This window comes from Hyla sarda, chromosome 13, assembly GCF_029499605.1.
Source record: "Hyla sarda isolate aHylSar1 chromosome 13, aHylSar1.hap1, whole genome shotgun sequence".
Lineage (NCBI taxonomy): Eukaryota > Metazoa > Chordata > Amphibia > Anura > Hylidae > Hyla > Hyla sarda.
The window spans coordinates 22,256,668-22,279,062 of NC_079201.1; the positions used below are offsets into that span (position 1 = coordinate 22,256,668).

Consider the following 22,395-nt stretch of genomic DNA (forward strand, 5'->3'; position numbering starts at 1 on the left):
TGGTGAGTGCCTCCTGCTTCTATTGTATAAGCTCTTCTTATGAACTTTTTGCCTTTTGGGGATTGAGCACCCAAAACGGGATATACGTGTGGGGTTGAACCTTTGCTACATCGGCTAACATATTACATAGTTACATAGTTAGTACGGTCGAAAAAAGACATATGTCCATCAAGTTCAACCAGGGAATTAAGGGGTAGGGGTGTGGCGCAATATTGGGGAAGGGATGAGATTTTATATTTCTTCATAAGCATTAATGTTATTTTGTTCCAGGAATGTATCTAATCCTGTTTTAAAGCTGTAAATTGTTCCAGCTGTGACCAGTTCCTGAGGTAGACCGTTCCATAAATTCACAGTCCTCACGGTAAAGAAGGAGTGTCGCCCCTTGAGACTAAACTTTTTCTTCTCCAGACGGAGGGAGTGTCCCCTCGTCCTTTGGGGGGGTTTAACCTGGAACAGTTTTTCTCCATATTTTTTGTATGGGCCATTTATATACTTATATACGTTTATCATATCCCCCCTTAAACGTCTCTTCTCAAGACTAAACAATTGTAACTCCTTTAATCGCTCCTCATAGCTAAGATGTTCCATGCGCCATATTAGTTTAGTCGCGCGTCTCTGCACCCTTTCCAACTCCGCAGTGTCCCTTTTATGGACAGGTGCCCAAAACTGAACAGCATATTCCAGGTGAGGTCGTACCAATGCTTTATAAAGGGGGAGTATTATGTCCCTGTCCCTTGAGTCCATGCCTCTTTTGATACATGACAATATCCTGCTGACTTTGGAAGCAGCAGCCTGACATTGCATGCTATTCTGTAGTCTGTGATCTACAAGTACACCCAGATCCTTCTCTACCAGTGACTCTGACAGTTTAATCCCCCCTAAGACATACGACGCATGCAGGTTATTAGTACCCAGATGCATAACTTTACATTTATCCACATTGAACCTCATTTGCCAAGTGGAGGCCCAGACACTTAGTCTATCCAAGTCATCCTGTAACTTATGCACATCCTCTATAGACTGTACCGTGCTACAAAGCTTGGTGTCATCTGCAAAGATAGAAACAGAGCTGTTAATACCATCCTCTATATCATTGATAAATAAATTAAACAACAGCGGTCCCAGTACTGAACCTTGGGGTACACCACTAATAACCGGGGACCAATCAGAGTACAAATCATTGACCACCACTCTCTGGGTACGATCCATGAGCCAGTGTTCAATCCAGTTACAAACTAAAATTTCCAAACCCAAAGACCTTAACTTACCTGTCAGACGTCTATGAGGGACAGTATATATTGTTAATATACTATATATATGGAAGTGCTACACCGGGGCTAAGCTGTGCCGGCGTTCCCTTCTCTGCTTGCTGTGACTATATAGAATTAGGCATACGAACAGATCTGTGTGACTATGGATTCATCATGTCCCCTTCCATCCTGTCAGTAGACACATCTAAGGCTTATGACTGTGTAAAGTGAAAATATTTATCTAACATATGGTCTATGCACTTTTGAGTCCTGTTAAATAAACATATCCAAGCACACAGCCTGACCACAGTCAATGGCTGACTACCATCAGGTATTAAAGTGAATGAGGCTTTGGCCAATACGTGGCAATATACTTATGAAACCCTTTAGAACATGATGCCGGTGTAATTGAGTCACATACAGTAAAATTGTAATGATTTTGTCACTGATTTTCAGCAAACTTTACCCTATGGAATGAAAACAGACAAAACCCCACTGCTAATTCAAAGCTAAGTCCACGTGTTTAACACTAAGATTTTATGGCACATTATGTCACAGATTTGCAGCAGTTTTCACCCTATTACAAATGTTAAAATCCATGGTAGAAATTTGCAACATAATTTGACATAACTTTTCACTTGGATTTTTTTTTTCCACATCCAGCGTATAAGATTTGTTAAAATATCATCCTTTATGCTGCTTCTGTAATATGATGTGGATTTACCTCCAGCAAATCCAGAAAGAAAATCCTTAGCGTATCCACCCTCCTTTTGGGGTTAAACCTACTCAGTTGAAAAGAAGTCAGGCAGAAGGGGCCTAAATGAAATCTTTGCAGAGTCAAACCTTGACTTGTATGAGGTTCTTCAGGAAATACACAGTTCTGGAGCCTTCAGTGACAAACTGCACAGACCCGGTAGATATTCCTTTTATCTGCCAGGAAGGGGGATTAAATGAGATGCTGGGAACCTGTTCCTCAGGCTTTTAATACAATGTGCTTTGCTTGGAGCTTCTTTGTCTTCTCTTTGCCTTTGACAATCATGATCCTTCAGCTGATCGCTCGGCATTGTCTACAATGACAGGAGTGAAATTAGCTTGTCCTGTGACTTTATCTTCTGTGTAACACTGGAGACCGGGGGGAGTTAGAGGACCATCAAACCTGTCTTCCCAGCACCACGTGAAAAGACCACGTTGAGATGTCATACAGCGGTCTGTCAATTCACTTGTTAACCTTGCAATGTCAAGCAAACAAAAGTTAGTGGAGTATAAAGACGTTGAATTTGCGTTGTGTGTCATGGACAATACACACAATACAAGAACAAAGTCATGTTTAAAATGGAAAATTTGGGTCACCCACTGAAGAGTTCTTATATCTCCAGATATGAGAAGATGGGGACACATGGAGTATCTTTAATCCAACACAGACAGTAAGGAGATATGGCAAGGTCATTGTCAAATAACACTCTGCCAAGTGATGGAGATTATTGTTTTCTTTAGTAATGCTGTCCATTTACTTATCATACAAATTTAGATATTTTTGGCCAGACAATTCCATGTGAAAAATTAAGGAGTTTAGACATGGATTATTTTGTTTTTGGAAATGGTACATTATGAGGCAGATTTTTAATTTACTTTTTTTATTTTTATCTTGCCGCAGATCTACATCAAATCAGCTTCAAAATGGAATTGGTTTGGGTTTTCTAAAGTTCCTTTGACTTATATGGGAACAACCAGTATTTTCAATCTTTTCCCCTACCCATAGGATAGGTGTCTGATCACAGGGGGTCTTAGTGGATGGACCACAGCTTAAATCAAAGGGTTGCGGAGTTCATGTGGATTTTGATGTGGAATCGGCATTGAAATGCACATGGGTCCACCTGAAAGCCCCAGGCTAGGGTTCATGTCTGAATTACAGTGGTGGCACATGAAACAAACATTAAAATAGAACCCCCTTCTGATGTTGGTGAAGATACCACAGGATGGACGTTAACCTGAGCAGGGTTCCCCGCCTCGAGGGCCCATAGCAGTCACATAGGCCATCATTTGTGCATCCTTTGAGTACCAGGCTTTGGAAATAATAGTTTACATGAAATAAAGCCAAGTGCCTTATCTTGGCTATGTGTTACAGATCCATGTATTGACCTTGGTAAAGGGCTTATGTAATCTTGGCCAAGTTATTTTAAATCCCTGGTGCGACATGGTAAGGAAAACTTTACAGAATCTGTGTTAGCAGCATTCAATATGTATATATGTATAAAGCCAACTTCAATTTATAATGCTCCTAGAAGATCACAGACAATAATAATAATAACTTACAGGAATAAAGACTGACACAAAGAGAATACCATAATGTCTCTATGTCTCAACAGCTCGAACACGCATTACCAATCCTCCGACAGACCAGAGCGTGATCAAGGGGACAAAGGCATCAATGTCGTGTGCTGTGTCACATGACACGAGTGTTGCCATCAGGTAAGGTGCCATGTTCATAGTGACGTCCATCTTACATCTAATCTATAGACCCATGCTTTTTTGATCGATTTTTTTTAGGTAGCCAACTTCTTACAGAAGACCCAAGGTATAGGGTTAACTGTAGCAACCTTTTAGGAGAATGACAAACGCCTATTTACTGTGCCGCCATTTCTACTTTCAACCACACCACCATGAGCCTCCAAGGGGTTAGATTTACTGTAGAATCTAATGATACACATCTCATCAAGTAGATCCCAAGTCATGACTCACCATGTAAACTCTACGGGTACCTTCCCTAAGGTTTCTCAATGGTAAAGCAGGCCATACACATAGGTATCAGCCAAACCCACTGATATTGGTAGGAACCACCAGCCATCTAATGTGTATAGGGGTGTCCCAAACATCTGCCAACAGAATGGGCATTTAGATGTCCAATTCATTTGTGTGATGTCCCAGTACGGGATATGCTCCTACAAGTCCTGTCAGGTTGAGTCCCTGTACGTCCTCAGGGCTCTCCTGCAGTGTTCCCCCATAATGTGTATAGGTTGTATATTAAGTGTAAAGGACCTTTGATATGGTCACATGATTGTTAGTCACATGATAATGGTTGTCACATGTTTAAGTCATATGTTTGTTACCCAGAGAGCACCAGGTGACCTGCACTTGGCCTATGGGCTCCTTGCTCAACCCCCCTTTATAAGAGGGGGAGGTTCTACAATCTCTCTCTTACACCGCACTTTCTGCTGAGGTCAAGTCCAGTCCAGACGTCTCAGGGTCAGTGTCCAGCACATCTGGAGGCCTCAACCTAAATTGCAGCCACAAGTCAGTAAGTCAAGTCATCTCTGTCTGCTGTCACTACCTTCAGTCAAGTTAATCATAGTCAGTGTGGCCTGCACCTATATTCCCTCAAGTCACTGCAAGTCCCAGCAAGCTGCGATGTCCCCTGTGTTAATGGTCACCTCTCTGGGATCCTGGCCGAGCTGTATAGACTGTAAGACCTGTCTAACCTCAGTAAAAGCCTTTGACCTTAACCTGGCCTTGGACTAATATTTGCCCTGCCTAACTAGGACTAGCGGTGTTACCTTCGGGTGGTTACTTAGACAAACCAGGGGTTAACACCATCTACCCCTGGGCAACACCATCTGCCCCTACACCTCACATCGCACCCAGTGGCTCACCATAATTTGTACTCGTGTTTTGCAAGAACGACTTTGATTTGGCCTGCTGTTCCTACACCAGTATCTACCAGAGGTTTCAGATTAGTTCTAACATGGCAGCCATTCAGACAAGACAAGTCTTCTGACTTTTCCTGGGGTGTTGGTATGATATGATGCTAAAGCTGCAAACAGGTATGGATTCTGATGCTCTGAAATTCCCAGGAGTTGTCCAGAAAGAAGTTTCTTCCTCAGAAATCATAGGCATATCAGGCAGGTTTACTATGACTTGTTGCATTTCTTTTACTTTGTTCACACACAGTATTTTGGGCTGTTCTTTGAGTCGTAAAACATCCTGAAAAAGGACAATTACCGTATTTTTCGCCGTATAAGACGCACTTTTTCTTCCCCAAAAGTGGGGGGAAAAAGTTGGTGCCTCTTATACGGCGAATACACCCCTATCGCGGCGGTCCCTGCGGCCATCAACGGCCAGGACACGCGGCTAATACAGGACATCACCGATTGCGGTGATGCCCTGTATTAAACCCTTCAGACGCGGCAATCTAAGCTTACCGCCGCGTCTGAAGGGAAAGTGACACTAACCCGGCTGTTCAGTCGGGCTGTTCGGGACCGCCGCGATTTCACTGGGCGGTCCCGAACAGCCCTACTGAATAGCTGGGTTAGGGAGGGACCTTACCTGCCTCCTCGGTGTCTTCTCCGTTCAGGGATCCCCTGTATGGCCGGCGCTCTCCTTCCTCGTCGTCGCGTACGTGCGTCGGCATGCTTAACGATGTGATGGCGGCGACGGAGAGCGAGAATACCCGGCCGGCAGCAGAGACCTTCCGGAGCAACGGGGACACGGTGACAGCGATGGAGCGACATCCAGGGCAGCGGTGACGGGTCCGGAGCGGCGGGGACACGTGAGTATTAACTCCTATGCAGTGGTCTTCAATCCGCGGACCTCCAGATGTTGCAAAACTACAACTCCCAGCCTGCCCGGACAGCCAACGGCTGTCTGGGCAGGCTGGGAGTTGTAGTTTTGCAACATCTGGAGGTCCGCAGGTTGAAGACCACTATTGGGTTCAAAATCTTTATTTTTTTTGATTTTGCACCTATAAATTGGGTGCGTCTTATACGCCGGTGCGTCCTATAGGGCGAAAAATACGGTATTGAGTTTTATTGGCTGGTAATTAATTTTTAGTAAAATTTGTCTCCTATATTCAGCCATTTATGTATAACTTGCATAATAGCATTTGCTGGAAGAGAAAGAGAAATCAGCGCAGGATGGATGCTGTGAATAAGTCTCCTTATTCCATAAAAACCAACAAGTGGTGCATCATAGAGTCACGTATATCAGGTGTCCTACTACTAATAGCTGATGAATTTCTCTTTTTCTTCAAATTTCTACTTTGGGTGCTGCCCCGCACCATCTGGGTCACAGTGCTGATTACCTCTGTCTGTACAATAGTATTTGTTTTTTGTAGAGAGAAAAACCCTGAAAAACATTTCAAATATGCAAAAAAAGGCAGAAAAAAATTGGACCAAATAGCAAAAAAAAAAAGACAGAATTTTTTTTAAAAACGGGCAGTGTGGAACCTTCTTCCCGCCACAGAGCAGGAGGTCCTGGAGACTCAGCGTGATCGCCTTCTGCATATTACACTTTCCTTTAATCCCTTATCTCTTTTGTTATAATGAGGTGTAATGCGGGGGTCACAGACCCCTGCACCAGGCCGGAGCTCCGGAGGACCCAGATCTAATTACCACAATCTTATTTCTCTCTACACTTCACCCATAAATAATGAGGGAAAATTAAACATTCCTAATTGGTTCCTGACAGCGGGGGGGAGCTCGAGCCCACCGTGAACTCCGTGAAAAATTTAATAGGAGTTAAAAAATTAATCTTACTTAACTTCATCCGCAGTGAATATTTTATCGGGTGATATTAATTCTCCCTTCTACAGCATATGTATCATTTCAAGCAGAAACTTCTCTCCGCGCATTTTGCGACACTGGTGGGGGCTGGGTAGAGCAGGGAACAGTCAGGTTGATAAATCAACCAATTCATCACTAGATTGGTCTTAAAGGGAAAATCCAACAAAACTACATTTCTGACATGTCATACAGGGCATCTAAAAAAAATGACTTTAATGTGGTGCCCTAACATGGGATGTTCTCCGTTATCTCAAGTGATGCGGCTTTCAAACTCTTGAGAATGCCAACATGTAATTGACTGGTTACAGACAATCTGGACACCACATTCAAAGCGAACAATAATAATTATTAACAATTTTCTGTTTTTATGTCTTTTATATCTATAGAACCAAAAAAAAGGGGAAAAACCACTTGAAAACGGACCATATGTAAAATAAAATAAATTTTATTTAGGATAATTCCAAAACATATAAAACACAAACACAGCATGGACAAACAAAGGTGGGAACCAGGGAGCAGGGGGAGACAATGGAGGGGTGTCTCCCCCTGCTCCCTGGTTCCCACCTTTGTTTGTCCATGCTGTGTTTGTGTTTTATATGTTTTGGAATTATCCTAAATAAAATTTATTTTATTTTATTTTACATATGGTCCGTTTTCAAGTGGTTTTTCCCCTTTTTTTGGTTCTATAGTTAGTGTTTACCACAGGACCCTATACATTTATGAGCATATCCCTTTGGTGGTCTTTTATATCTACTTGCAAAAACCTATTGGTTCCACTACAGGGATTGGGCAACATTAAATTGTAGCGACTGTACCTGGTGAAGATGGTTTATAATCCATTAAAGTCTTTACAGCATACCATTAAAAGGTGGCACAAAAGGGGTTTAGGAGCCCAAAGGGGCCTGTGGATCCTACATTTGGTGCAGGCCCATAATCCAGATGTAACCTACATCAACTTTATAGTCTTTCCAGTTGTCCATGCTTACTTGTGTACTTTCCATGGCGCCCTACACTACTGGCATAGAGTGCCATGGAAAGGGAATGCAAGTCTTTCTACTTTTTGAAGAAGTATAGCAAATCTATTAACATTGAGCTACCAATTAGAGATGAGCGAACTTACAGTCAATTCGATTCGTCACGAACTTCTCGGCTGTTGATTACTTTTCCTGCATAAATTAGTGAAGCTTTCAGGTGCTCCCGTGGGCTGGAAAAGGTAGATACAGTCCTAGGAGACTCTTTCCTAGGACTGTATCCACCTTTTCCAGCCCACCGGAGCACCGGAAAGCTGAACTAATTTATGCAGGAAAAGTGAGCAACCGCCGAGCTGAGAAGTTCGTGATGAATCGAATTTACTGTAAGTTCGCTCATCTCTACTACCAATCTATAAATGCATTGCTGGCTTGCTCTTCACTAAATGGAGTAAGGAACTCCTGTCAGATATTGTCAGTCACGCACACAGTAGTTTTTGTAGTGCCCTGCCAATGTGTACACATTACCAGTCATGTACACAACTCTACGTAAAGTGCATAGAGCAGTAGGAAGGATGCAGATCCCTGGCCTGCTCTAGCCCCTAGATCAGTGGTCTTCAACCTGCGGACCTCCAGATGTTGCAAAACTACAACTCCCAGCATGCCCGGACAGCCAACGGCTGTCCGGGCATGCTGGGAGTTGTAGTTTTGCAACATCTGGAGGTCCGCAGGTTGAAGACCACTGCCCTAGATACTGCATCAGCACAATAGCACTGGCTATATTTGTAGGTTATTGTCTTGTACCAGTATAATGTTATAGCATGCTATTGTTTAGATAGACTTACACTTTATAGTGACATTACTCATGAGGCTGGGATCACACACAGTATTTTTGGCATTAGTTTTGGCTAAAAACCATGAGTGTAACTTACACAGAAAAAAAAAAAACTTTAAATAGAAATATTTGCACATTTTTAGGTATTTTTGAACCCATTCCTGTCTAAGAACACTGATATAAATATTGCAAAAATAGAATAAAAAACATGGGCACTCACCCTTAAAACGTAGCCTTTATTATTCCATATTAAAAAGCACTCATGGACAGGGAAACAGAAATGACTCCGGCAGCTGCCACAGTCATTTCTGTTTCCCTGTCCATGAGTGTTTTTTAATATGGAATAATAAAGGCTGCATTTTAAGGGTGAGTGCCCATGTTTTTTCTATGTTTGTTATGTTTTTATTGTGGAGTATGCTGCACTATATTCACATGTGAGCACCACCCCGTGTGTTTTTTCTTGCTCTACCTATACCCAGTAGTATTTTGTGGTTCCATCTCCAATAAGTTACACGAAGTAGTGCCATCCGTATGTTCTTCTGTGCCTACAGATCTACGGTAAATACAGCTGGAACTGTATGATCGGAACCGATTCAGGTTGGTCAGAATGAACGCGTAGTACCCCTATCTTTGGAGGGCTTATAAAAATAGGAAAATGGCATTAGCCATTTCTTCCTTTTGCACACACAGCAGGGAAGACTCTTCACGAGCAGCAGGAGCTTCAATGTGCTGGTTTGCTGCAAAGCATTATGGTCTTAGGTATCAGGAACATGGAGAATCATTTGGAGGATGTTTTTTTTTTTTTCTTTCTAACCACCTGTCTTCTTCATTTATACATGCATGGCGAATGAGTCTGTGAATAAATACCTCCTGGTGGACTTGCCCTTTAAGGTTATAGTTTTTACATAATCCCCTCAGCTCTGCTGAGAATTCGTACCTATAAAAATCTGTTTGCCGAATACTGACTTGGACTATATTTAGAGAGAGGCATTCCATCATTTATCTAGCAAGTGTAAAAATGATCTACAGAATAAAGAGCCCATCTGGAAGCCTAATAGCAGGGCCCCCACTGTGCCAAAATATGTACAATATGTTCACCGCCTTCTATAAATACCTATCAATATGTAGATGGACTGACTTGTACATGGGAGAGGAAATCATGAAGAATAAAGACACCATGCTGCTTCTGTCCTCATGTTTCCAAAATTCATACAATTTTCAAGCCTATTACTCTCCAAAACCTACTGTCTCTCCCAGACTTCTGAATGGCAACTATGCTTAGTTATACCTTCATAGCATTGTGCAAGTACAGTGGTCCATCAAGTTACAATATTAATTGGTTCCAGGATGACCATTGTATGTCGAAACCATTGTATGTCGAGACCAGAACTCTATGGAAACCCGGTAATTGGTTCTAAAGGCACCAAAATGTCATCCAAAAATAGGAAAAAGTGAGAATTAAAGAAAAATATCTAGATAACTAATATAGATAAAGCAAATCCTTACATATAAAAGTAAGAAAGATCTGCTGGAAGCTGTAATCACTGTCTATGTCAGTGTTTCCCAAGCAGGGAGCCTCCAGCTGTTGCAAAACTACAACCCCCAGCATGCCCGGACAGCCAAAGGCTGTCCGGACATGCTGGGAGTTGTAGTTTTGCAACAGCTGGAGGCTCCCTGCTTGGGAAACTCTGGTCTATGTAGAGGACAGGAGCTTCTTCTGGGTCCTGTACAGAACACGCAATGTCCTAAAAAGTAACATGGAGCCACCCTCACCTGGTGTCCAAAGGAGCAGGTAACCCTGGTACCGGTAAAGAGTACAGAACATGTAATACCTCCCTGTACTGTAGGGGGCACTACCAGACACCAGTCAGTGCATACACTTCAGTAATACAGGTAGAGTACAGAACATGTAATACCTCCCTGTACTGTAGGGGGCACTACCAGACAGCAGTCAGTGCATACACTTCAGTAATACAGGTAAAGAGTACAGAACATGTAATACCTCCCTGTACTGTAGGGGGCGCTACCAGACACCAGTCAGTGCATACACTTCAGTAATACAGGTAAAGTGTACAGAACATGTAATACCTCCCTGTACTGTAGGGGGCGCTACCAGACTTCAGTCAGTGCATACGCTTCAGTAATACAGGTGTTTTACCAGTAAATTGCCCATTCTGATTGGTCAGTTCTTCAGGCCATTGACACGTGTCACAGATCTGGACTGTCTGTACATTGTATGTTGAGTCTGGTTTCAACTTACAATGGTCCAGAAAAGACCATTGTATGTTGAAACTATTGTATGTTGAGGCCATTGTAAGTTGAGGGATCACTGTATACAGACAAATGTAGGTGACAATCCTGAAGGACTGTAATGGGAATTTTTTTAGCGCTACTCAGGAGCCAAGAAACAACTTATTTGGATTGACAGATGAGGATGAGCAACTTACAGTTCCAGGGTTTTTCTCCTCTTTTATATATTACAGGTATGTGTTATTACATGTATTGATTGGTATATATGGCACTGAGAAAGAGCGGGTTTGTTGGACACAATTATTACCAATTACATCAACTACTACAGATTGTCGAGAGATGCTCCATTAGGAACCGTCATTCATCTGATATTGATCACATCTTCTCTTCTATCCCAGATATGTGTGGGAGAAGGATGGAGCTCCTCTCAGTATAGACAACTTACCCAGAATGCAGATGGACAAGAACGGCACTTTACATATCTCTCAAACTTGGTCAGGAGATATTGGGACCTACACCTGCCGTGTCCTGTCCGTGGGGGGCAATGATTCCCGGAGTGCTCACCTACGAGTCAGGTATGGAAGTCCTCTATTAGTTCTATGCTCATCTAAAATGACAACTGACAAATATATCAACTAACATAATGGATGTTTATATATTTCTAGACAACTTCCTCATGCTCCTGAGAACCCAATGGCAATACTGAGTACCACTGAGCCACGATCCATTAATCTAACATGGGCCAGACCCTTTGACGGCAACAGTCCACTGATCCGCTACATCCTGGAGGTCTCTGAAAATAGTAAGTATGAATATCTGAAAAGAAGGTTTGGGAACTTATGCTAGAACTGACACTAGTTGTCCATACCTGCCACAGTTTTTAACTAGTCTGCCAAATGGGTTTAGGGGGTAATATTAGCTGCCTTTGTGCACACTGAAAGGAGCAGATCCTCCTAGACATGGGTGCTCAGATATAGCAGTATCACAGGAGGCCTGGCAAACAATTTCAGGGGAGGTAGAGTCTGGACAGGCAGGTTGTAACTTGTTCCTGGTGCCTAAAGGAGACTCAAAGGTCCCCTTTGACTTAAAGGACAACTGCAGCGCAATATACACTTATCCCCTATCTACAAGATAGGGGATAAGTGATCGCGGGGGGTCCGACCGCTGGGACCCCCGAGATCTCCCTAACGGGGCGCCGCCATTAGCGCTCATAGTGAGCGCTAAGGCGCGTAGCGTCGACCTAGAGGTAGACGGTGACGCCCCGTCTCCTCCCCGTCCCAATACAGTTCTATGGGGGAGCTGGGGAGGCACGAACACTGCCTCCCCACCTCTCCCATAGAGATGCATGGAGGAGGCGTGCCGGCCGCAACATCCTGCTGCGGCAGGCACGCCCCCTGCACGGGAGAGCCACAGCACAGCCGCGGCTCCTTACAGGAGATCGTGGGGGGTCCCAGTGGTCGGACCCCCCGCGATCAAACACTTATCCCCTATCTTGTAGATAGGGGATAAGTGTATATTTTGCTGCAGTTGTCCTTTAAGGCTGGGTTCACACAAAAGGCTTTGTCAGGAGAAGAAACAACACAGAGAAAAAAATATAAATTAAAAACTCCTGGTTTTGCCAAAAAAATACTAACCAAAATGAGGACCACATACGACCATAGAACCATGTCTGAGCCCAGCCTAAGGGTGGTATTAAAACGAGCAGATTACTACCAAATGCGAGTGCTGATCACTCATTTATAGTGCCTATTAAATGGGAAGGACCACAGAAATAATCGCTGCATCATTTATGGGACCCTTAGCTTCTATTTTTGTTCGGCCGGCCACTGTTACATGTGTAAAGCCAAAGAAACATATCAAAACCCTACGATCAGCTGATCACTAGGTCTGTTACACAAGGCAACTATCAGAATGTTCGGGCAATAATCGCCCTGTGTAATAGGGCCCTAAGTATAATACTATACATGGTGTGAGAATGTTGGGCGGAGCTTATGATGATATGGGTATATGGTAGAAAGGTGCATTGATGGATAAACCCCTTAATAAAAGGTTCTTCAGTATTTCTGCTTCGGATACTTACCTTTTAACTTCCCCATTCCCTATGCTTGGATATGGGTGGACACAGGATGTAACCCAATGACACCCGATCACCAAGAAGCTGTAACACTGAAGAAGTCCATGTACACCAATGCCTCCGTTTTTAGTTTGAGGAGATGATTTTAAAGGTTATGACCAGCGATTGCCATCCCATAAATCACTAAGTCATTTACAGATCACATAAAAGTAGCAGATAGTAATGAAATACTGAACAAAACGGCCATCAGTCCTGAATAACAGCGTCCTCGTCACACTCCGGGTTTTTTATTTTTTTTTACTAGCGAGCTCTCCGGTGTAAAACAGCTGAGCGAGATGCTACCTGCGCAGCAGAAAATATTGTAGCAATTCACTAAGGGTCACAGGGTCATCTTTTCACTAAAATCTAACATCCGCTCCCCTTAATCTTATTATTTGTTTTGCTGCAAACTGCATCTTTAAAGCCACCGCTCGCGCTTTATCCCGTACCTGCTTTTCTTTTCCCTGCAAATTGAATTTTTCCATTTTTATGGCACACAAACTTACTTGGTATGAACGACACAGCTCCCAGTAACATTGTATTGTGCAGATAAGCACGTCCTGTAGATAGATGGCTTAGCATCAAGACACAGAGCGGAATAACAAACTAGATCATAACACTAACCCTTCAGCTGCCATATTAATCTATCTTACCATCCAGGTGGTTTACTGCATCAATATTCATGACCGTATTTATGGATGAACGCAGAATGTATCTCGCAAACTGACTAATTTTAGAGTCATTTTTTTCCCGTCTTGCTGGGAGATCACCAGCACAAGTTGGCTTGAGAATCCCTATTGCAGGGTAAAAAGATGGTGTCAATTACCTATAAGTAGAAATGTCACAATTTGGAAGAGCAGTCTTTGAGGTGAGGGAACGCCACTGGTCTTCCAAGGCGATGGCAGCGTGTCTCTTGGGTGGCCAGGATGGGGTTAACCCAAGCCCTATCTTATTTGCAGGCGTCTCTTTGCCTTGCAAGTTGAATTCCATATTTATGAGGTGCCTTCAGAGAGATTTAGCATCTCTTTCGCCTGCCTGCGCATATCATATGCAGATCTTATATCCCATCCTACACCCCAAAGGACCGAACCCCTAGAGCAGACCCTTCTCTGATTTCCATTGACGATACACCACATTTATCTTCTTCCGTACATCATCATAGCAAAATGGAAGGGAAAAAAAAAGAAAAGCAACTTGTCTTCCCTGTGTCATTGGAATGCCCCCTGCAAGACAAGAGCATGATGATACCTCTCACCATTGTAGTTGTAATGTTGTCGCTTGCATGTATATATTCCTCAGCGGGAGAAGGATAGGGGAGAAAACGGCTTATGATGCCAATAGAGAGGGCTCCTTGTGTGGAGCTTACTAGTGCCGTACCTACGTAACAAAGCACAAGAGGAAAGACTCCTAGATCTTACTGCTTACAGCTTAAAGAAGTGGGGGAGAAAACACAGCTTTGAAGTGACATGAGACGTCAAACAAAACCTCGAAACACAAACTCACTTTAAGTCAGAACAGAACAAGAGATCATGGCCCGAGGTAAAGTGAATCAGAGGCAGGGATTAGTGTGGTTAATGTGGGGAATGAAAGGGCTCTGACAATATACTGTATGTTACTGCAGAACAAAAACATGCAAAAATATGGCAGGTGAGAACACTACATGTTACTGGTTATGTACTTCCTTAGGGGACAGTATTATAGTAGTTATATTCTTGTGTATAGGAGCAGTATTATAGTAGTTATATTCGTGTACATAGGAGCAGTATTATAGTAGTTATATTCTTGTATATAGGAGCAGTATTATAGTAGTTATATTCTTGTATATAGGTGGCAGCATTATAGTAGTTATATTCTTGTATATAGGAGCAGTATTATAGTAGTTCTATTCTTGTATATAGGAGCAGTATTATAGTAGTTATATTCTTGTATATAGGAGCAGTATTATAGTAGTTATATTCTTGTACATAGGGAGCAGTATTATAGTAGTTATATTCTTGTACATAGGAGCAGTATTATAGTAGTTATATTCTTGTATTTTGGAGGCAGTATTATAGTAGTTATATTCTTGTCTATAGGAGGCAGTATTATAGTAGTTATATTCTTGTCTACAGGAGGCAGTATTATAGTAGTTATATTCTTGTATTTTGGAGGCAGTATTATAGTAGTTCTATTCTTGTCTATAGGAGGCAGTATTATAGTAGTTCTATTCTTGTATATAGGAGCAGTATTATAGTAGTTCTATTCTTGTATATAGGAGCAGTATTATAGTAGTTCTATTCTTGTATATAGGAACAGTATTATAGTAGATATATTCTTGTATAAAGGAGCAGTATTATAGTAGTTATATTCTTGTATATAGTAGCAGTATTATAGTAGTTATATTCTTGTATATAGGAGCAGTATTATAGTAGTTATATTCTTGTATATAGGAGCAGTATTATAGTAGTTCTATTCTTGTGTATAGGAGCAGTATTATAGTAGTTATATTCGTGTACATAGGAGCAGTATTATAGTAGTTATATTCTTGTATATAGGAGCAGTATTATAGTAGTTCTATTCTTGTATATAGGTGGCAGCATTATAGTAGTTATATTCTTGTATATAGGAGCAGTATTATACTAGTTCTATTCTTGTATATAGGAGCAGTATTATAGTAGTTCTATTCTTGTATATAGGAGCAGTATTATACTAGTTCTATTCTTGTATATAGGAGCAGTATTATAGTAGTTCTATTCTTGTATATAGGAGCAGTATTATATTAGTTCTATTCTTGTATATAGGAGCAGTATTATAGTAGTTCTATTCTTGTATATAGGAGCAGTATTATAGTAGTTCTATTCTTGTATATAGGAGCAGTATTATAGTAGTTCTATTCTTGTATATAGGAGCAGTATTATAGTAGTTATATTCTTGTATATAGGAGCAGTATTATAGTAGTTATATTCTTGTATATAGGAGGCAGTATTATAGTAGTTATATTCTTGTATATAGGAGCAGTATTATAGTGTTTATATTCTTGTATATAGGGGCAGTATTATAATAGTTATATTCTTGTATATAGGAGCAGTATTATAGTAGTTATATTCTTGTACATTGGTGGCAGAATTATAGTAGTTATTTTCTTGTATATAGAGCAGTATTACAGTAGTTATATTCTTGTACATAGGCGGCAGAATTATAGTAGTTATATTCTTGTATATAGGGGGCAGTATTATAGTAGTTATATTCTTGTATATAGGAGCAGTATTATAGTAGTTATATTCTTGTACATAGGTGGCAGAATTATAGTAGTTATATTCTTGTATATAGGAGCAGTATTATAGTAGTTATTTTCTTGTATATAGAGCAGTATTATAGTAGATGTATTCTTGCACATAGGCGGCAGAATTATAGTAGTTATATTCTTGTATATAGGGGGCAGTATTATAGTAGTTATATTCTTGTATATAGGAGCAGTATTATAGTAGTTATATTCTTGTACATAGGTGGCAGAATTATAGTAGTTATAGTCTTGTGTATAGGAGGTAGAATAGAATAGTTATATTGTTGTACATAACAGACAGTAATATCGTAGTTATATTCTTCAGCTTAGGGGCAGTATTATAGTAGTTATATTGTATTTTTATTGGAAAAAACAGAGAACCCATTTGAATCTGAAAAACGTAGACTGAATGTCAATTTACATGCACAAATCTGGATGTAAAATCTGCAGCTTGTCCACAACTTGTGAAAATAGCCTTAATCCTCAAATTAGGTTTCAAGTTGTTTCATACAACTTGTTTCATAAATTTCTGATATTTTCTATGAAGGCCTTTGTAGGAGACCAGCAGTCCCAATATCATATATATTACAGGAATCGAGATAGAAAAATTGATGAAAAAAAAAAAAAAGTTTGCTGTAAAAGCTGATCCCATCAGACCACCTGTCTTAGCCTCAAACCAACATCATTTTTAAAGTTGGGAAAGCGTAGGCGTCATTTTTTGTGTAAAATAAAGAATTTGAGGAATACACACCATTTTATGAAATGTTGCTCTTTCTGATAATAGGAAGTTACCTCCAAGTTTTTGCTTTATCTCTTAAGTTTTTTAATAAGAAGGATGATATTAAGCTTTGTGTAATCCAAGGGCGGCTTTGAAAGAGTCACACCAAAATACTTAAAAGTCTCAGAAACCGACAAGCCGTGTTTTATCAATAAAGTTCCAATCCCATTATCTACCAGAAGAATAGAATATTTTTTAAGATTAATTTTAATCCTAGGATGTTTCCCAAATAGTTCTATCATTTTCATTGCTTTTGCTAAGAGAGCAGTCGGCTCTGCCGAGGAGCAGTAAGATGTCACCTGCATACAAATAATTTTTTGTTCAGTTTCTACATATCTGAAGTTTTTGATGTCAGTCGACTTTCACAAATTAAGGCCATTCGTTCCACTATAAAGGCAAATACTTGTGAAGACAGTGGGCATCCTTGTCTGGTTCCCCTTAATAAGCTTAAAGCAGAGGTGACATACCCATTTATCTTGGGCCCAGCAATGGGGCTATAATGTAACAACATTACCCGGGGAACAAACCTAGAGTATTAGGGTGCGTTCACATGCTAGTAGCTAGCAGCGGGTTTCCCTACTACTACTGAAAGGGATTTTCCCATCTCATTAAGGTATGTTCAAATCATTTTTTTATTATTTTGTAATAACAAACATAATTAAGAAATCAATATATATGGTGAGTATGCCTGATAATACAACAACTTAGTAATCACAATAAATTCTGAAACACTTGTTACTTCACAAGTAGATCTAGTCTTTTGGAATCCCCTAGCAAAATCGGTGGGGGTCCAGCCGCTAGGACCCCCATTGATATGGAGAATGGGGTCATAATTGTCCCCAGAATGAATCACGCAGACCACACCTACTATTTATTCCCAATGGGGCCGCCAAACAGTTTATCAACCCTGTAGAGAACTAATGGAGTGGTGGTCACGCAGGTGTGGTCTGCAGGATTTATTCTGGGGACAATTATGTCCCTGCTCTTGGGAATGGCAGGGGTTCTATCAGTTGGACTCTATCCCAACTGATTCCCTAAAAAAAACATGCAGTTAATGACCCACAAACATGCAGTTTGAAACCTACTCTGAGCCACCCAACATCTTGACCATGTCAAGTGGGACCGTGGCGGGTCCCAATAGTTTACACATATTAGCCCTGATTTACTAAGACATTGGGGTTTTTAAAGTGTGGAATGGTGTTTCAGATTTGCATGATTCCACTCTTATTCACACAATTTCCAATGAATTCAATCGTAAATAAGACGTCTTATGAAAACAAGCCCCTTTTCTCTTGTCAGTCACACCCCTTTTCCGGCAGGCCCCTCCCCCCAAGTTTGTAGGTTAATTTTGGCACATTGCATCAAAAAATTCTGGTGCAGATATTTTAGCGCACAACCTGACACAATCAATCAGGGACATTGTTTAAAATGTATTTCCCTGCTGAAAACAAAAAATGTAAAACAAATTGATCTGGGTGGATAACCAAAGAAAGCCTTGTAGCCAATATTTAGAAGTTAGAGTTCAATAGCGATATGAAACAGATCATTTATGGTGACAATGAGTGGATGAAAAGGTCACTTCTGACTGACGTAAATCCGTTCCAATCATGATCACTAGGACATTATCATTGTGACTTTAGCATGTAATAGGTATTGTTAGAAAAGAGGTCACTGGATTTTACAGTGAAGGATGAATATGGACAAGATAAGGACACAGTGAAATGTGTAAACATTTTATGTGTTTGTGGTGCAAACATTTTCATGTGACTTATTTGATCTGGACAGTGGTCAATATCTGGGTTATAGAGACATTGGGGGAGATTTATCAAAGTTGTCTATTTCCCGCATCAATATAGACCAACCTACAGAGGGTTAGGCCGGTGTATTATGCGCTTAATTTATCAAAAGTCGCACAGCTCTTGATAAATTCTGCGCACAGACTTCGAGATCTATAGTTTAGACTATATTTAAACCTGGTCCAGCATGGTCTTACATTTCGGCGTACTTTCGGCCAATGCGACTTTTTGCCGAAAAGTCGCTTTTGATAAATTCAGCACCAATGCATTTTTCCGTCTAAAATAGACTAGAATGCATCATGTTCTAAAAATCCTCTAAAGCAAAAGTCACAAAAAAGTTGCACTTATTTAGACTGCGACTTTCTGTGCGACAAATTTAGACGGGAAAAAACAGTCTAAATCCTTTGATAAATCTCCCCCATTGAACAGCCCAATAAAGGTGCAGAGGGGGGATAACATGAGTAAGTAAGAACAACCACAACAACACAATTTCATTACAATAACTTGGTAGGGTTGTAATAGGCACAACACTGTCAGAATGGTGGTGGTGTAGGGGCTGCCAAAACAGTGCCGTATCGGTATTGCAGCTAAACCTCTTAACAGGTTTTGATAAATCTCTCTCCCTCCATGTAGACAGGTGTAGCTCTGTTTTTGGAAGAAAGCAGACATTTTTTGCTTTTTCCATTATAACCCCTTTGTAGCTGGTTGCTGTACCTCCCAAAGGATTATATTTTAGTCCTCCAGTATAGGCCCTATAAGCTTTTCTTTTCCCTTTTTTTCTTTTTTCTTATCCTGACTGGTGAAGATAAATATCAGGCAAGCAGGTGAAGATGTGAAATCCTATATATCTTATGTAGTATGGATGCATTTCAGTCCCATGCTGGGATCTTTATCAGACAAGTGTTCATCTACTCACTTCCATGTAGGAAAACAAAGAAGACCACTTATGTGTGACAATCATGGTGCTCATGCTGGTTGATAAGAGGGGTGATCACAGGAACAAAAGTTGGGGTCATACAGGCTCATGGAGAGGATCTCCTCCTCTCCCCGCATGATGCCAGCATGTTCACCTCTGCTCTTCATACAGCGGGGGCTTCAATAATGGTTTTGTTTTACATTCAAGTGTCTAGAATTTGAAACAAGATCGAGATGAAGGCTTTAGCCATAATGTAGCCTGAGTTAGAGCCTCCAATACATCTATGACTAGTGGAGTGCTGCCATGTCAGGATGTATTATATTGGTGCTTGACAGGGGAGGGGTAAATGTATTAGCGGTATGGTCCCATGGTTTATCTACTCAGTATGGGCAAACCACACCCACATGCAATGGTTAACATCTGCACAATTTTGGCTGTAAAACTGCCAAAATTGTGCAGCCATCACATGAGTGTTAGCAGCTACAACGTGGAACTGTACCTTCATGCAAAGTGCGGGAACCACACCCCCTATGATGAGAATTAATTAGGGATAGACAGTAGCTAAAAGGGGAATTCTCATCTTAGCTTGTTGTCCCCTATTTGTTACATAGGGTATAATAGGCTGGTGGGGGTCTGACTGCTGGGACCCCCACCAATCCTGAGGACAGAGACAGCGCACCACAACAACAATGGCCATCTCAGAGCACCAACACTAAAGGATTGCATAGGCTCACCTTTCCTTACCAGATAAGAAGTATTGTTTTTCTAAAATGGGCCATAAGGAAAATGTTATTTACATTTTTATTCTTTTATACTTTTGATAAGATTGTTGAACTTTTCTCTTTCACAGATGCCCCATGGTCCATTCTATTTTCCAACATGGATCCTGACTATACCTCCCTGGTTGTAAGGAACCTCACCCCAGCCCGCTCCTACCAATTCCGTCTTTGTGCCATGAATGACGTCGGCAAAGGACAGTTTAGCAAAGAGACACAACGGTAAGAATACAGAATGGAGCACGGCGTGATGTGGTCAGTATCTCTGCCCAAAACTTAGGTTTTGTCCACTGGATATGAATGTCTAGTAATTACCCAGAAGGCTCAGTCCTCCGAATGAGAAACATCATTTGGTGCCTCCATTATTTTGCCGTAGAGGTAAACTAAGGTATTTCTTCTTATTTTCATGAGTATCCAGGGGCCCATTTCACAGGGGGAGACATTGTTAGACATAATCAGCGGCTGCCGATACAGGTGTTAAACAGAATTTGTGAAAGATCTGGCTTTTCTGATGGATAGCAGGCACTTGTGAGACGATTGTTTTGGGGTTTTTTCCTGCTTTTATGATAAGTAAAAGATTCAATAACTGTGAAGTTCTCACCCAGTGGATTATGTGGGATTTTTTTTTTCCGCAGCTGCACTGAAATTCTTGAGCTTGTGATTCAGGGAGTCAAGAGACGCATATATTACCACCTTCCCAACATCATGTATCTATGTAGGTTCTGCAAACCCTTAACCCCTCATCTGGCCCCAGGCTGTGCTGAGGAAGCAGATTATATATACCATTTCTTATACATAAACTGAAAGTCTTTTATTTTTTTTAATGATGTGACCTCCCTGTGATATTTATTTCCCATTGTTTTTATAGTAACAGTATATTTTACAGCAAAGTATAAAAATGCATTCACCTTAAAACCATCTGTACCTATTTTCCCTAATTCATATAGACATATACTCACACTTGCCAGATATAGACATTGGTAAATTAAAAATGATCCCCTATATACAGGATAGGGCATAACTAGCTGATCCAGTTGATGGAGCCCCAATGATCTTAAGATTGAAAGTCTATTGTCCTGAACTTAGCAATGTTCGGAAGCCCCATTAATGAAGCACTGGCGCTCCATTAATTTGGGGGGGACAAGACCTCCATTATAGGATCAGAGGGGGACCCAGTGATTGGACCCCAACAAATCAGTCAGTTATCCCCTATCCAGTTGCTAAGGGAAAATTTTTACTCTTGTGGTTACCTCTTTAATTTACCCAATAGAGGGGTGGAAATCATGGACTCTCTCAACTAATGTATCCAGTTGGCTGATCCATCTTTTTCCAAATGGGAGCCCACAGTGTCATAGACAAAAAATTGTGATAGCTTGGCAGTGGATGGGGGCGGTTAGATTTTTGTAATTATGTTGTGTCTATGGGCAGGGACTTTGTAAATAGATCCCTGAGGGACAGATGCAGACAGTATATGGGCCCCTTGCCATCCAATAACTGATCATGGAGCATGTGTCTGTATATCACCCCAGGTATAACAGTTCCTCATGTGCCATCTTATAGACAGTAGCATGCCGCTTTTAAGGTAGCAGTGGACCCTCCAATCTACTGAGCACAAATGGAATGTCTGCTGCTGTCAACAATTTAGTCAAGCTCTCTAGATGCCCAAGGGAAGACCCCAGTCCCAAATTCACTATGATAATTGTTGGATGGGTATTTAAAGGGGTACTCCACCCCTAGACATCTTATCCCCTATCCAAAGGATAGGGGATAAGATGTCTGATCGCGGGGGTCCCGCCGCTGAGGACCCCCCGCAATATAGCATTCGGCACCCACCTGTTCATGCTCCGGAAGCGCTGGAGGGTCTGGGTCCCGACCACAGGAACGGAAGTTGATGAC

At 41.2% G+C, this 22,395-nt stretch overlaps 1 protein-coding gene across 12 annotated transcripts in view; it reads left to right on the forward strand.

Annotated features, from left to right (window-relative positions):
- Nucleotides 1-22,395, forward strand: part of SDK2 (sidekick cell adhesion molecule 2) — a 727,771-nt gene that overhangs the window by 636,992 nt on the left and 68,384 nt on the right. For all 12 annotated transcript variants that reach the window (XM_056550647.1, XM_056550649.1, XM_056550648.1 and 9 more), the window contains 4 exons: nucleotides 3,617-3,719; nucleotides 11,257-11,433; nucleotides 11,524-11,660; nucleotides 20,574-20,721. In XM_056550647.1, the coding sequence (XP_056406622.1) occupies nucleotides 3,617-3,719; nucleotides 11,257-11,433; nucleotides 11,524-11,660; nucleotides 20,574-20,721 (565 nt within the window). The remainder of the gene's footprint in view (nucleotides 1-3,616; nucleotides 3,720-11,256; nucleotides 11,434-11,523; nucleotides 11,661-20,573; nucleotides 20,722-22,395) is intronic.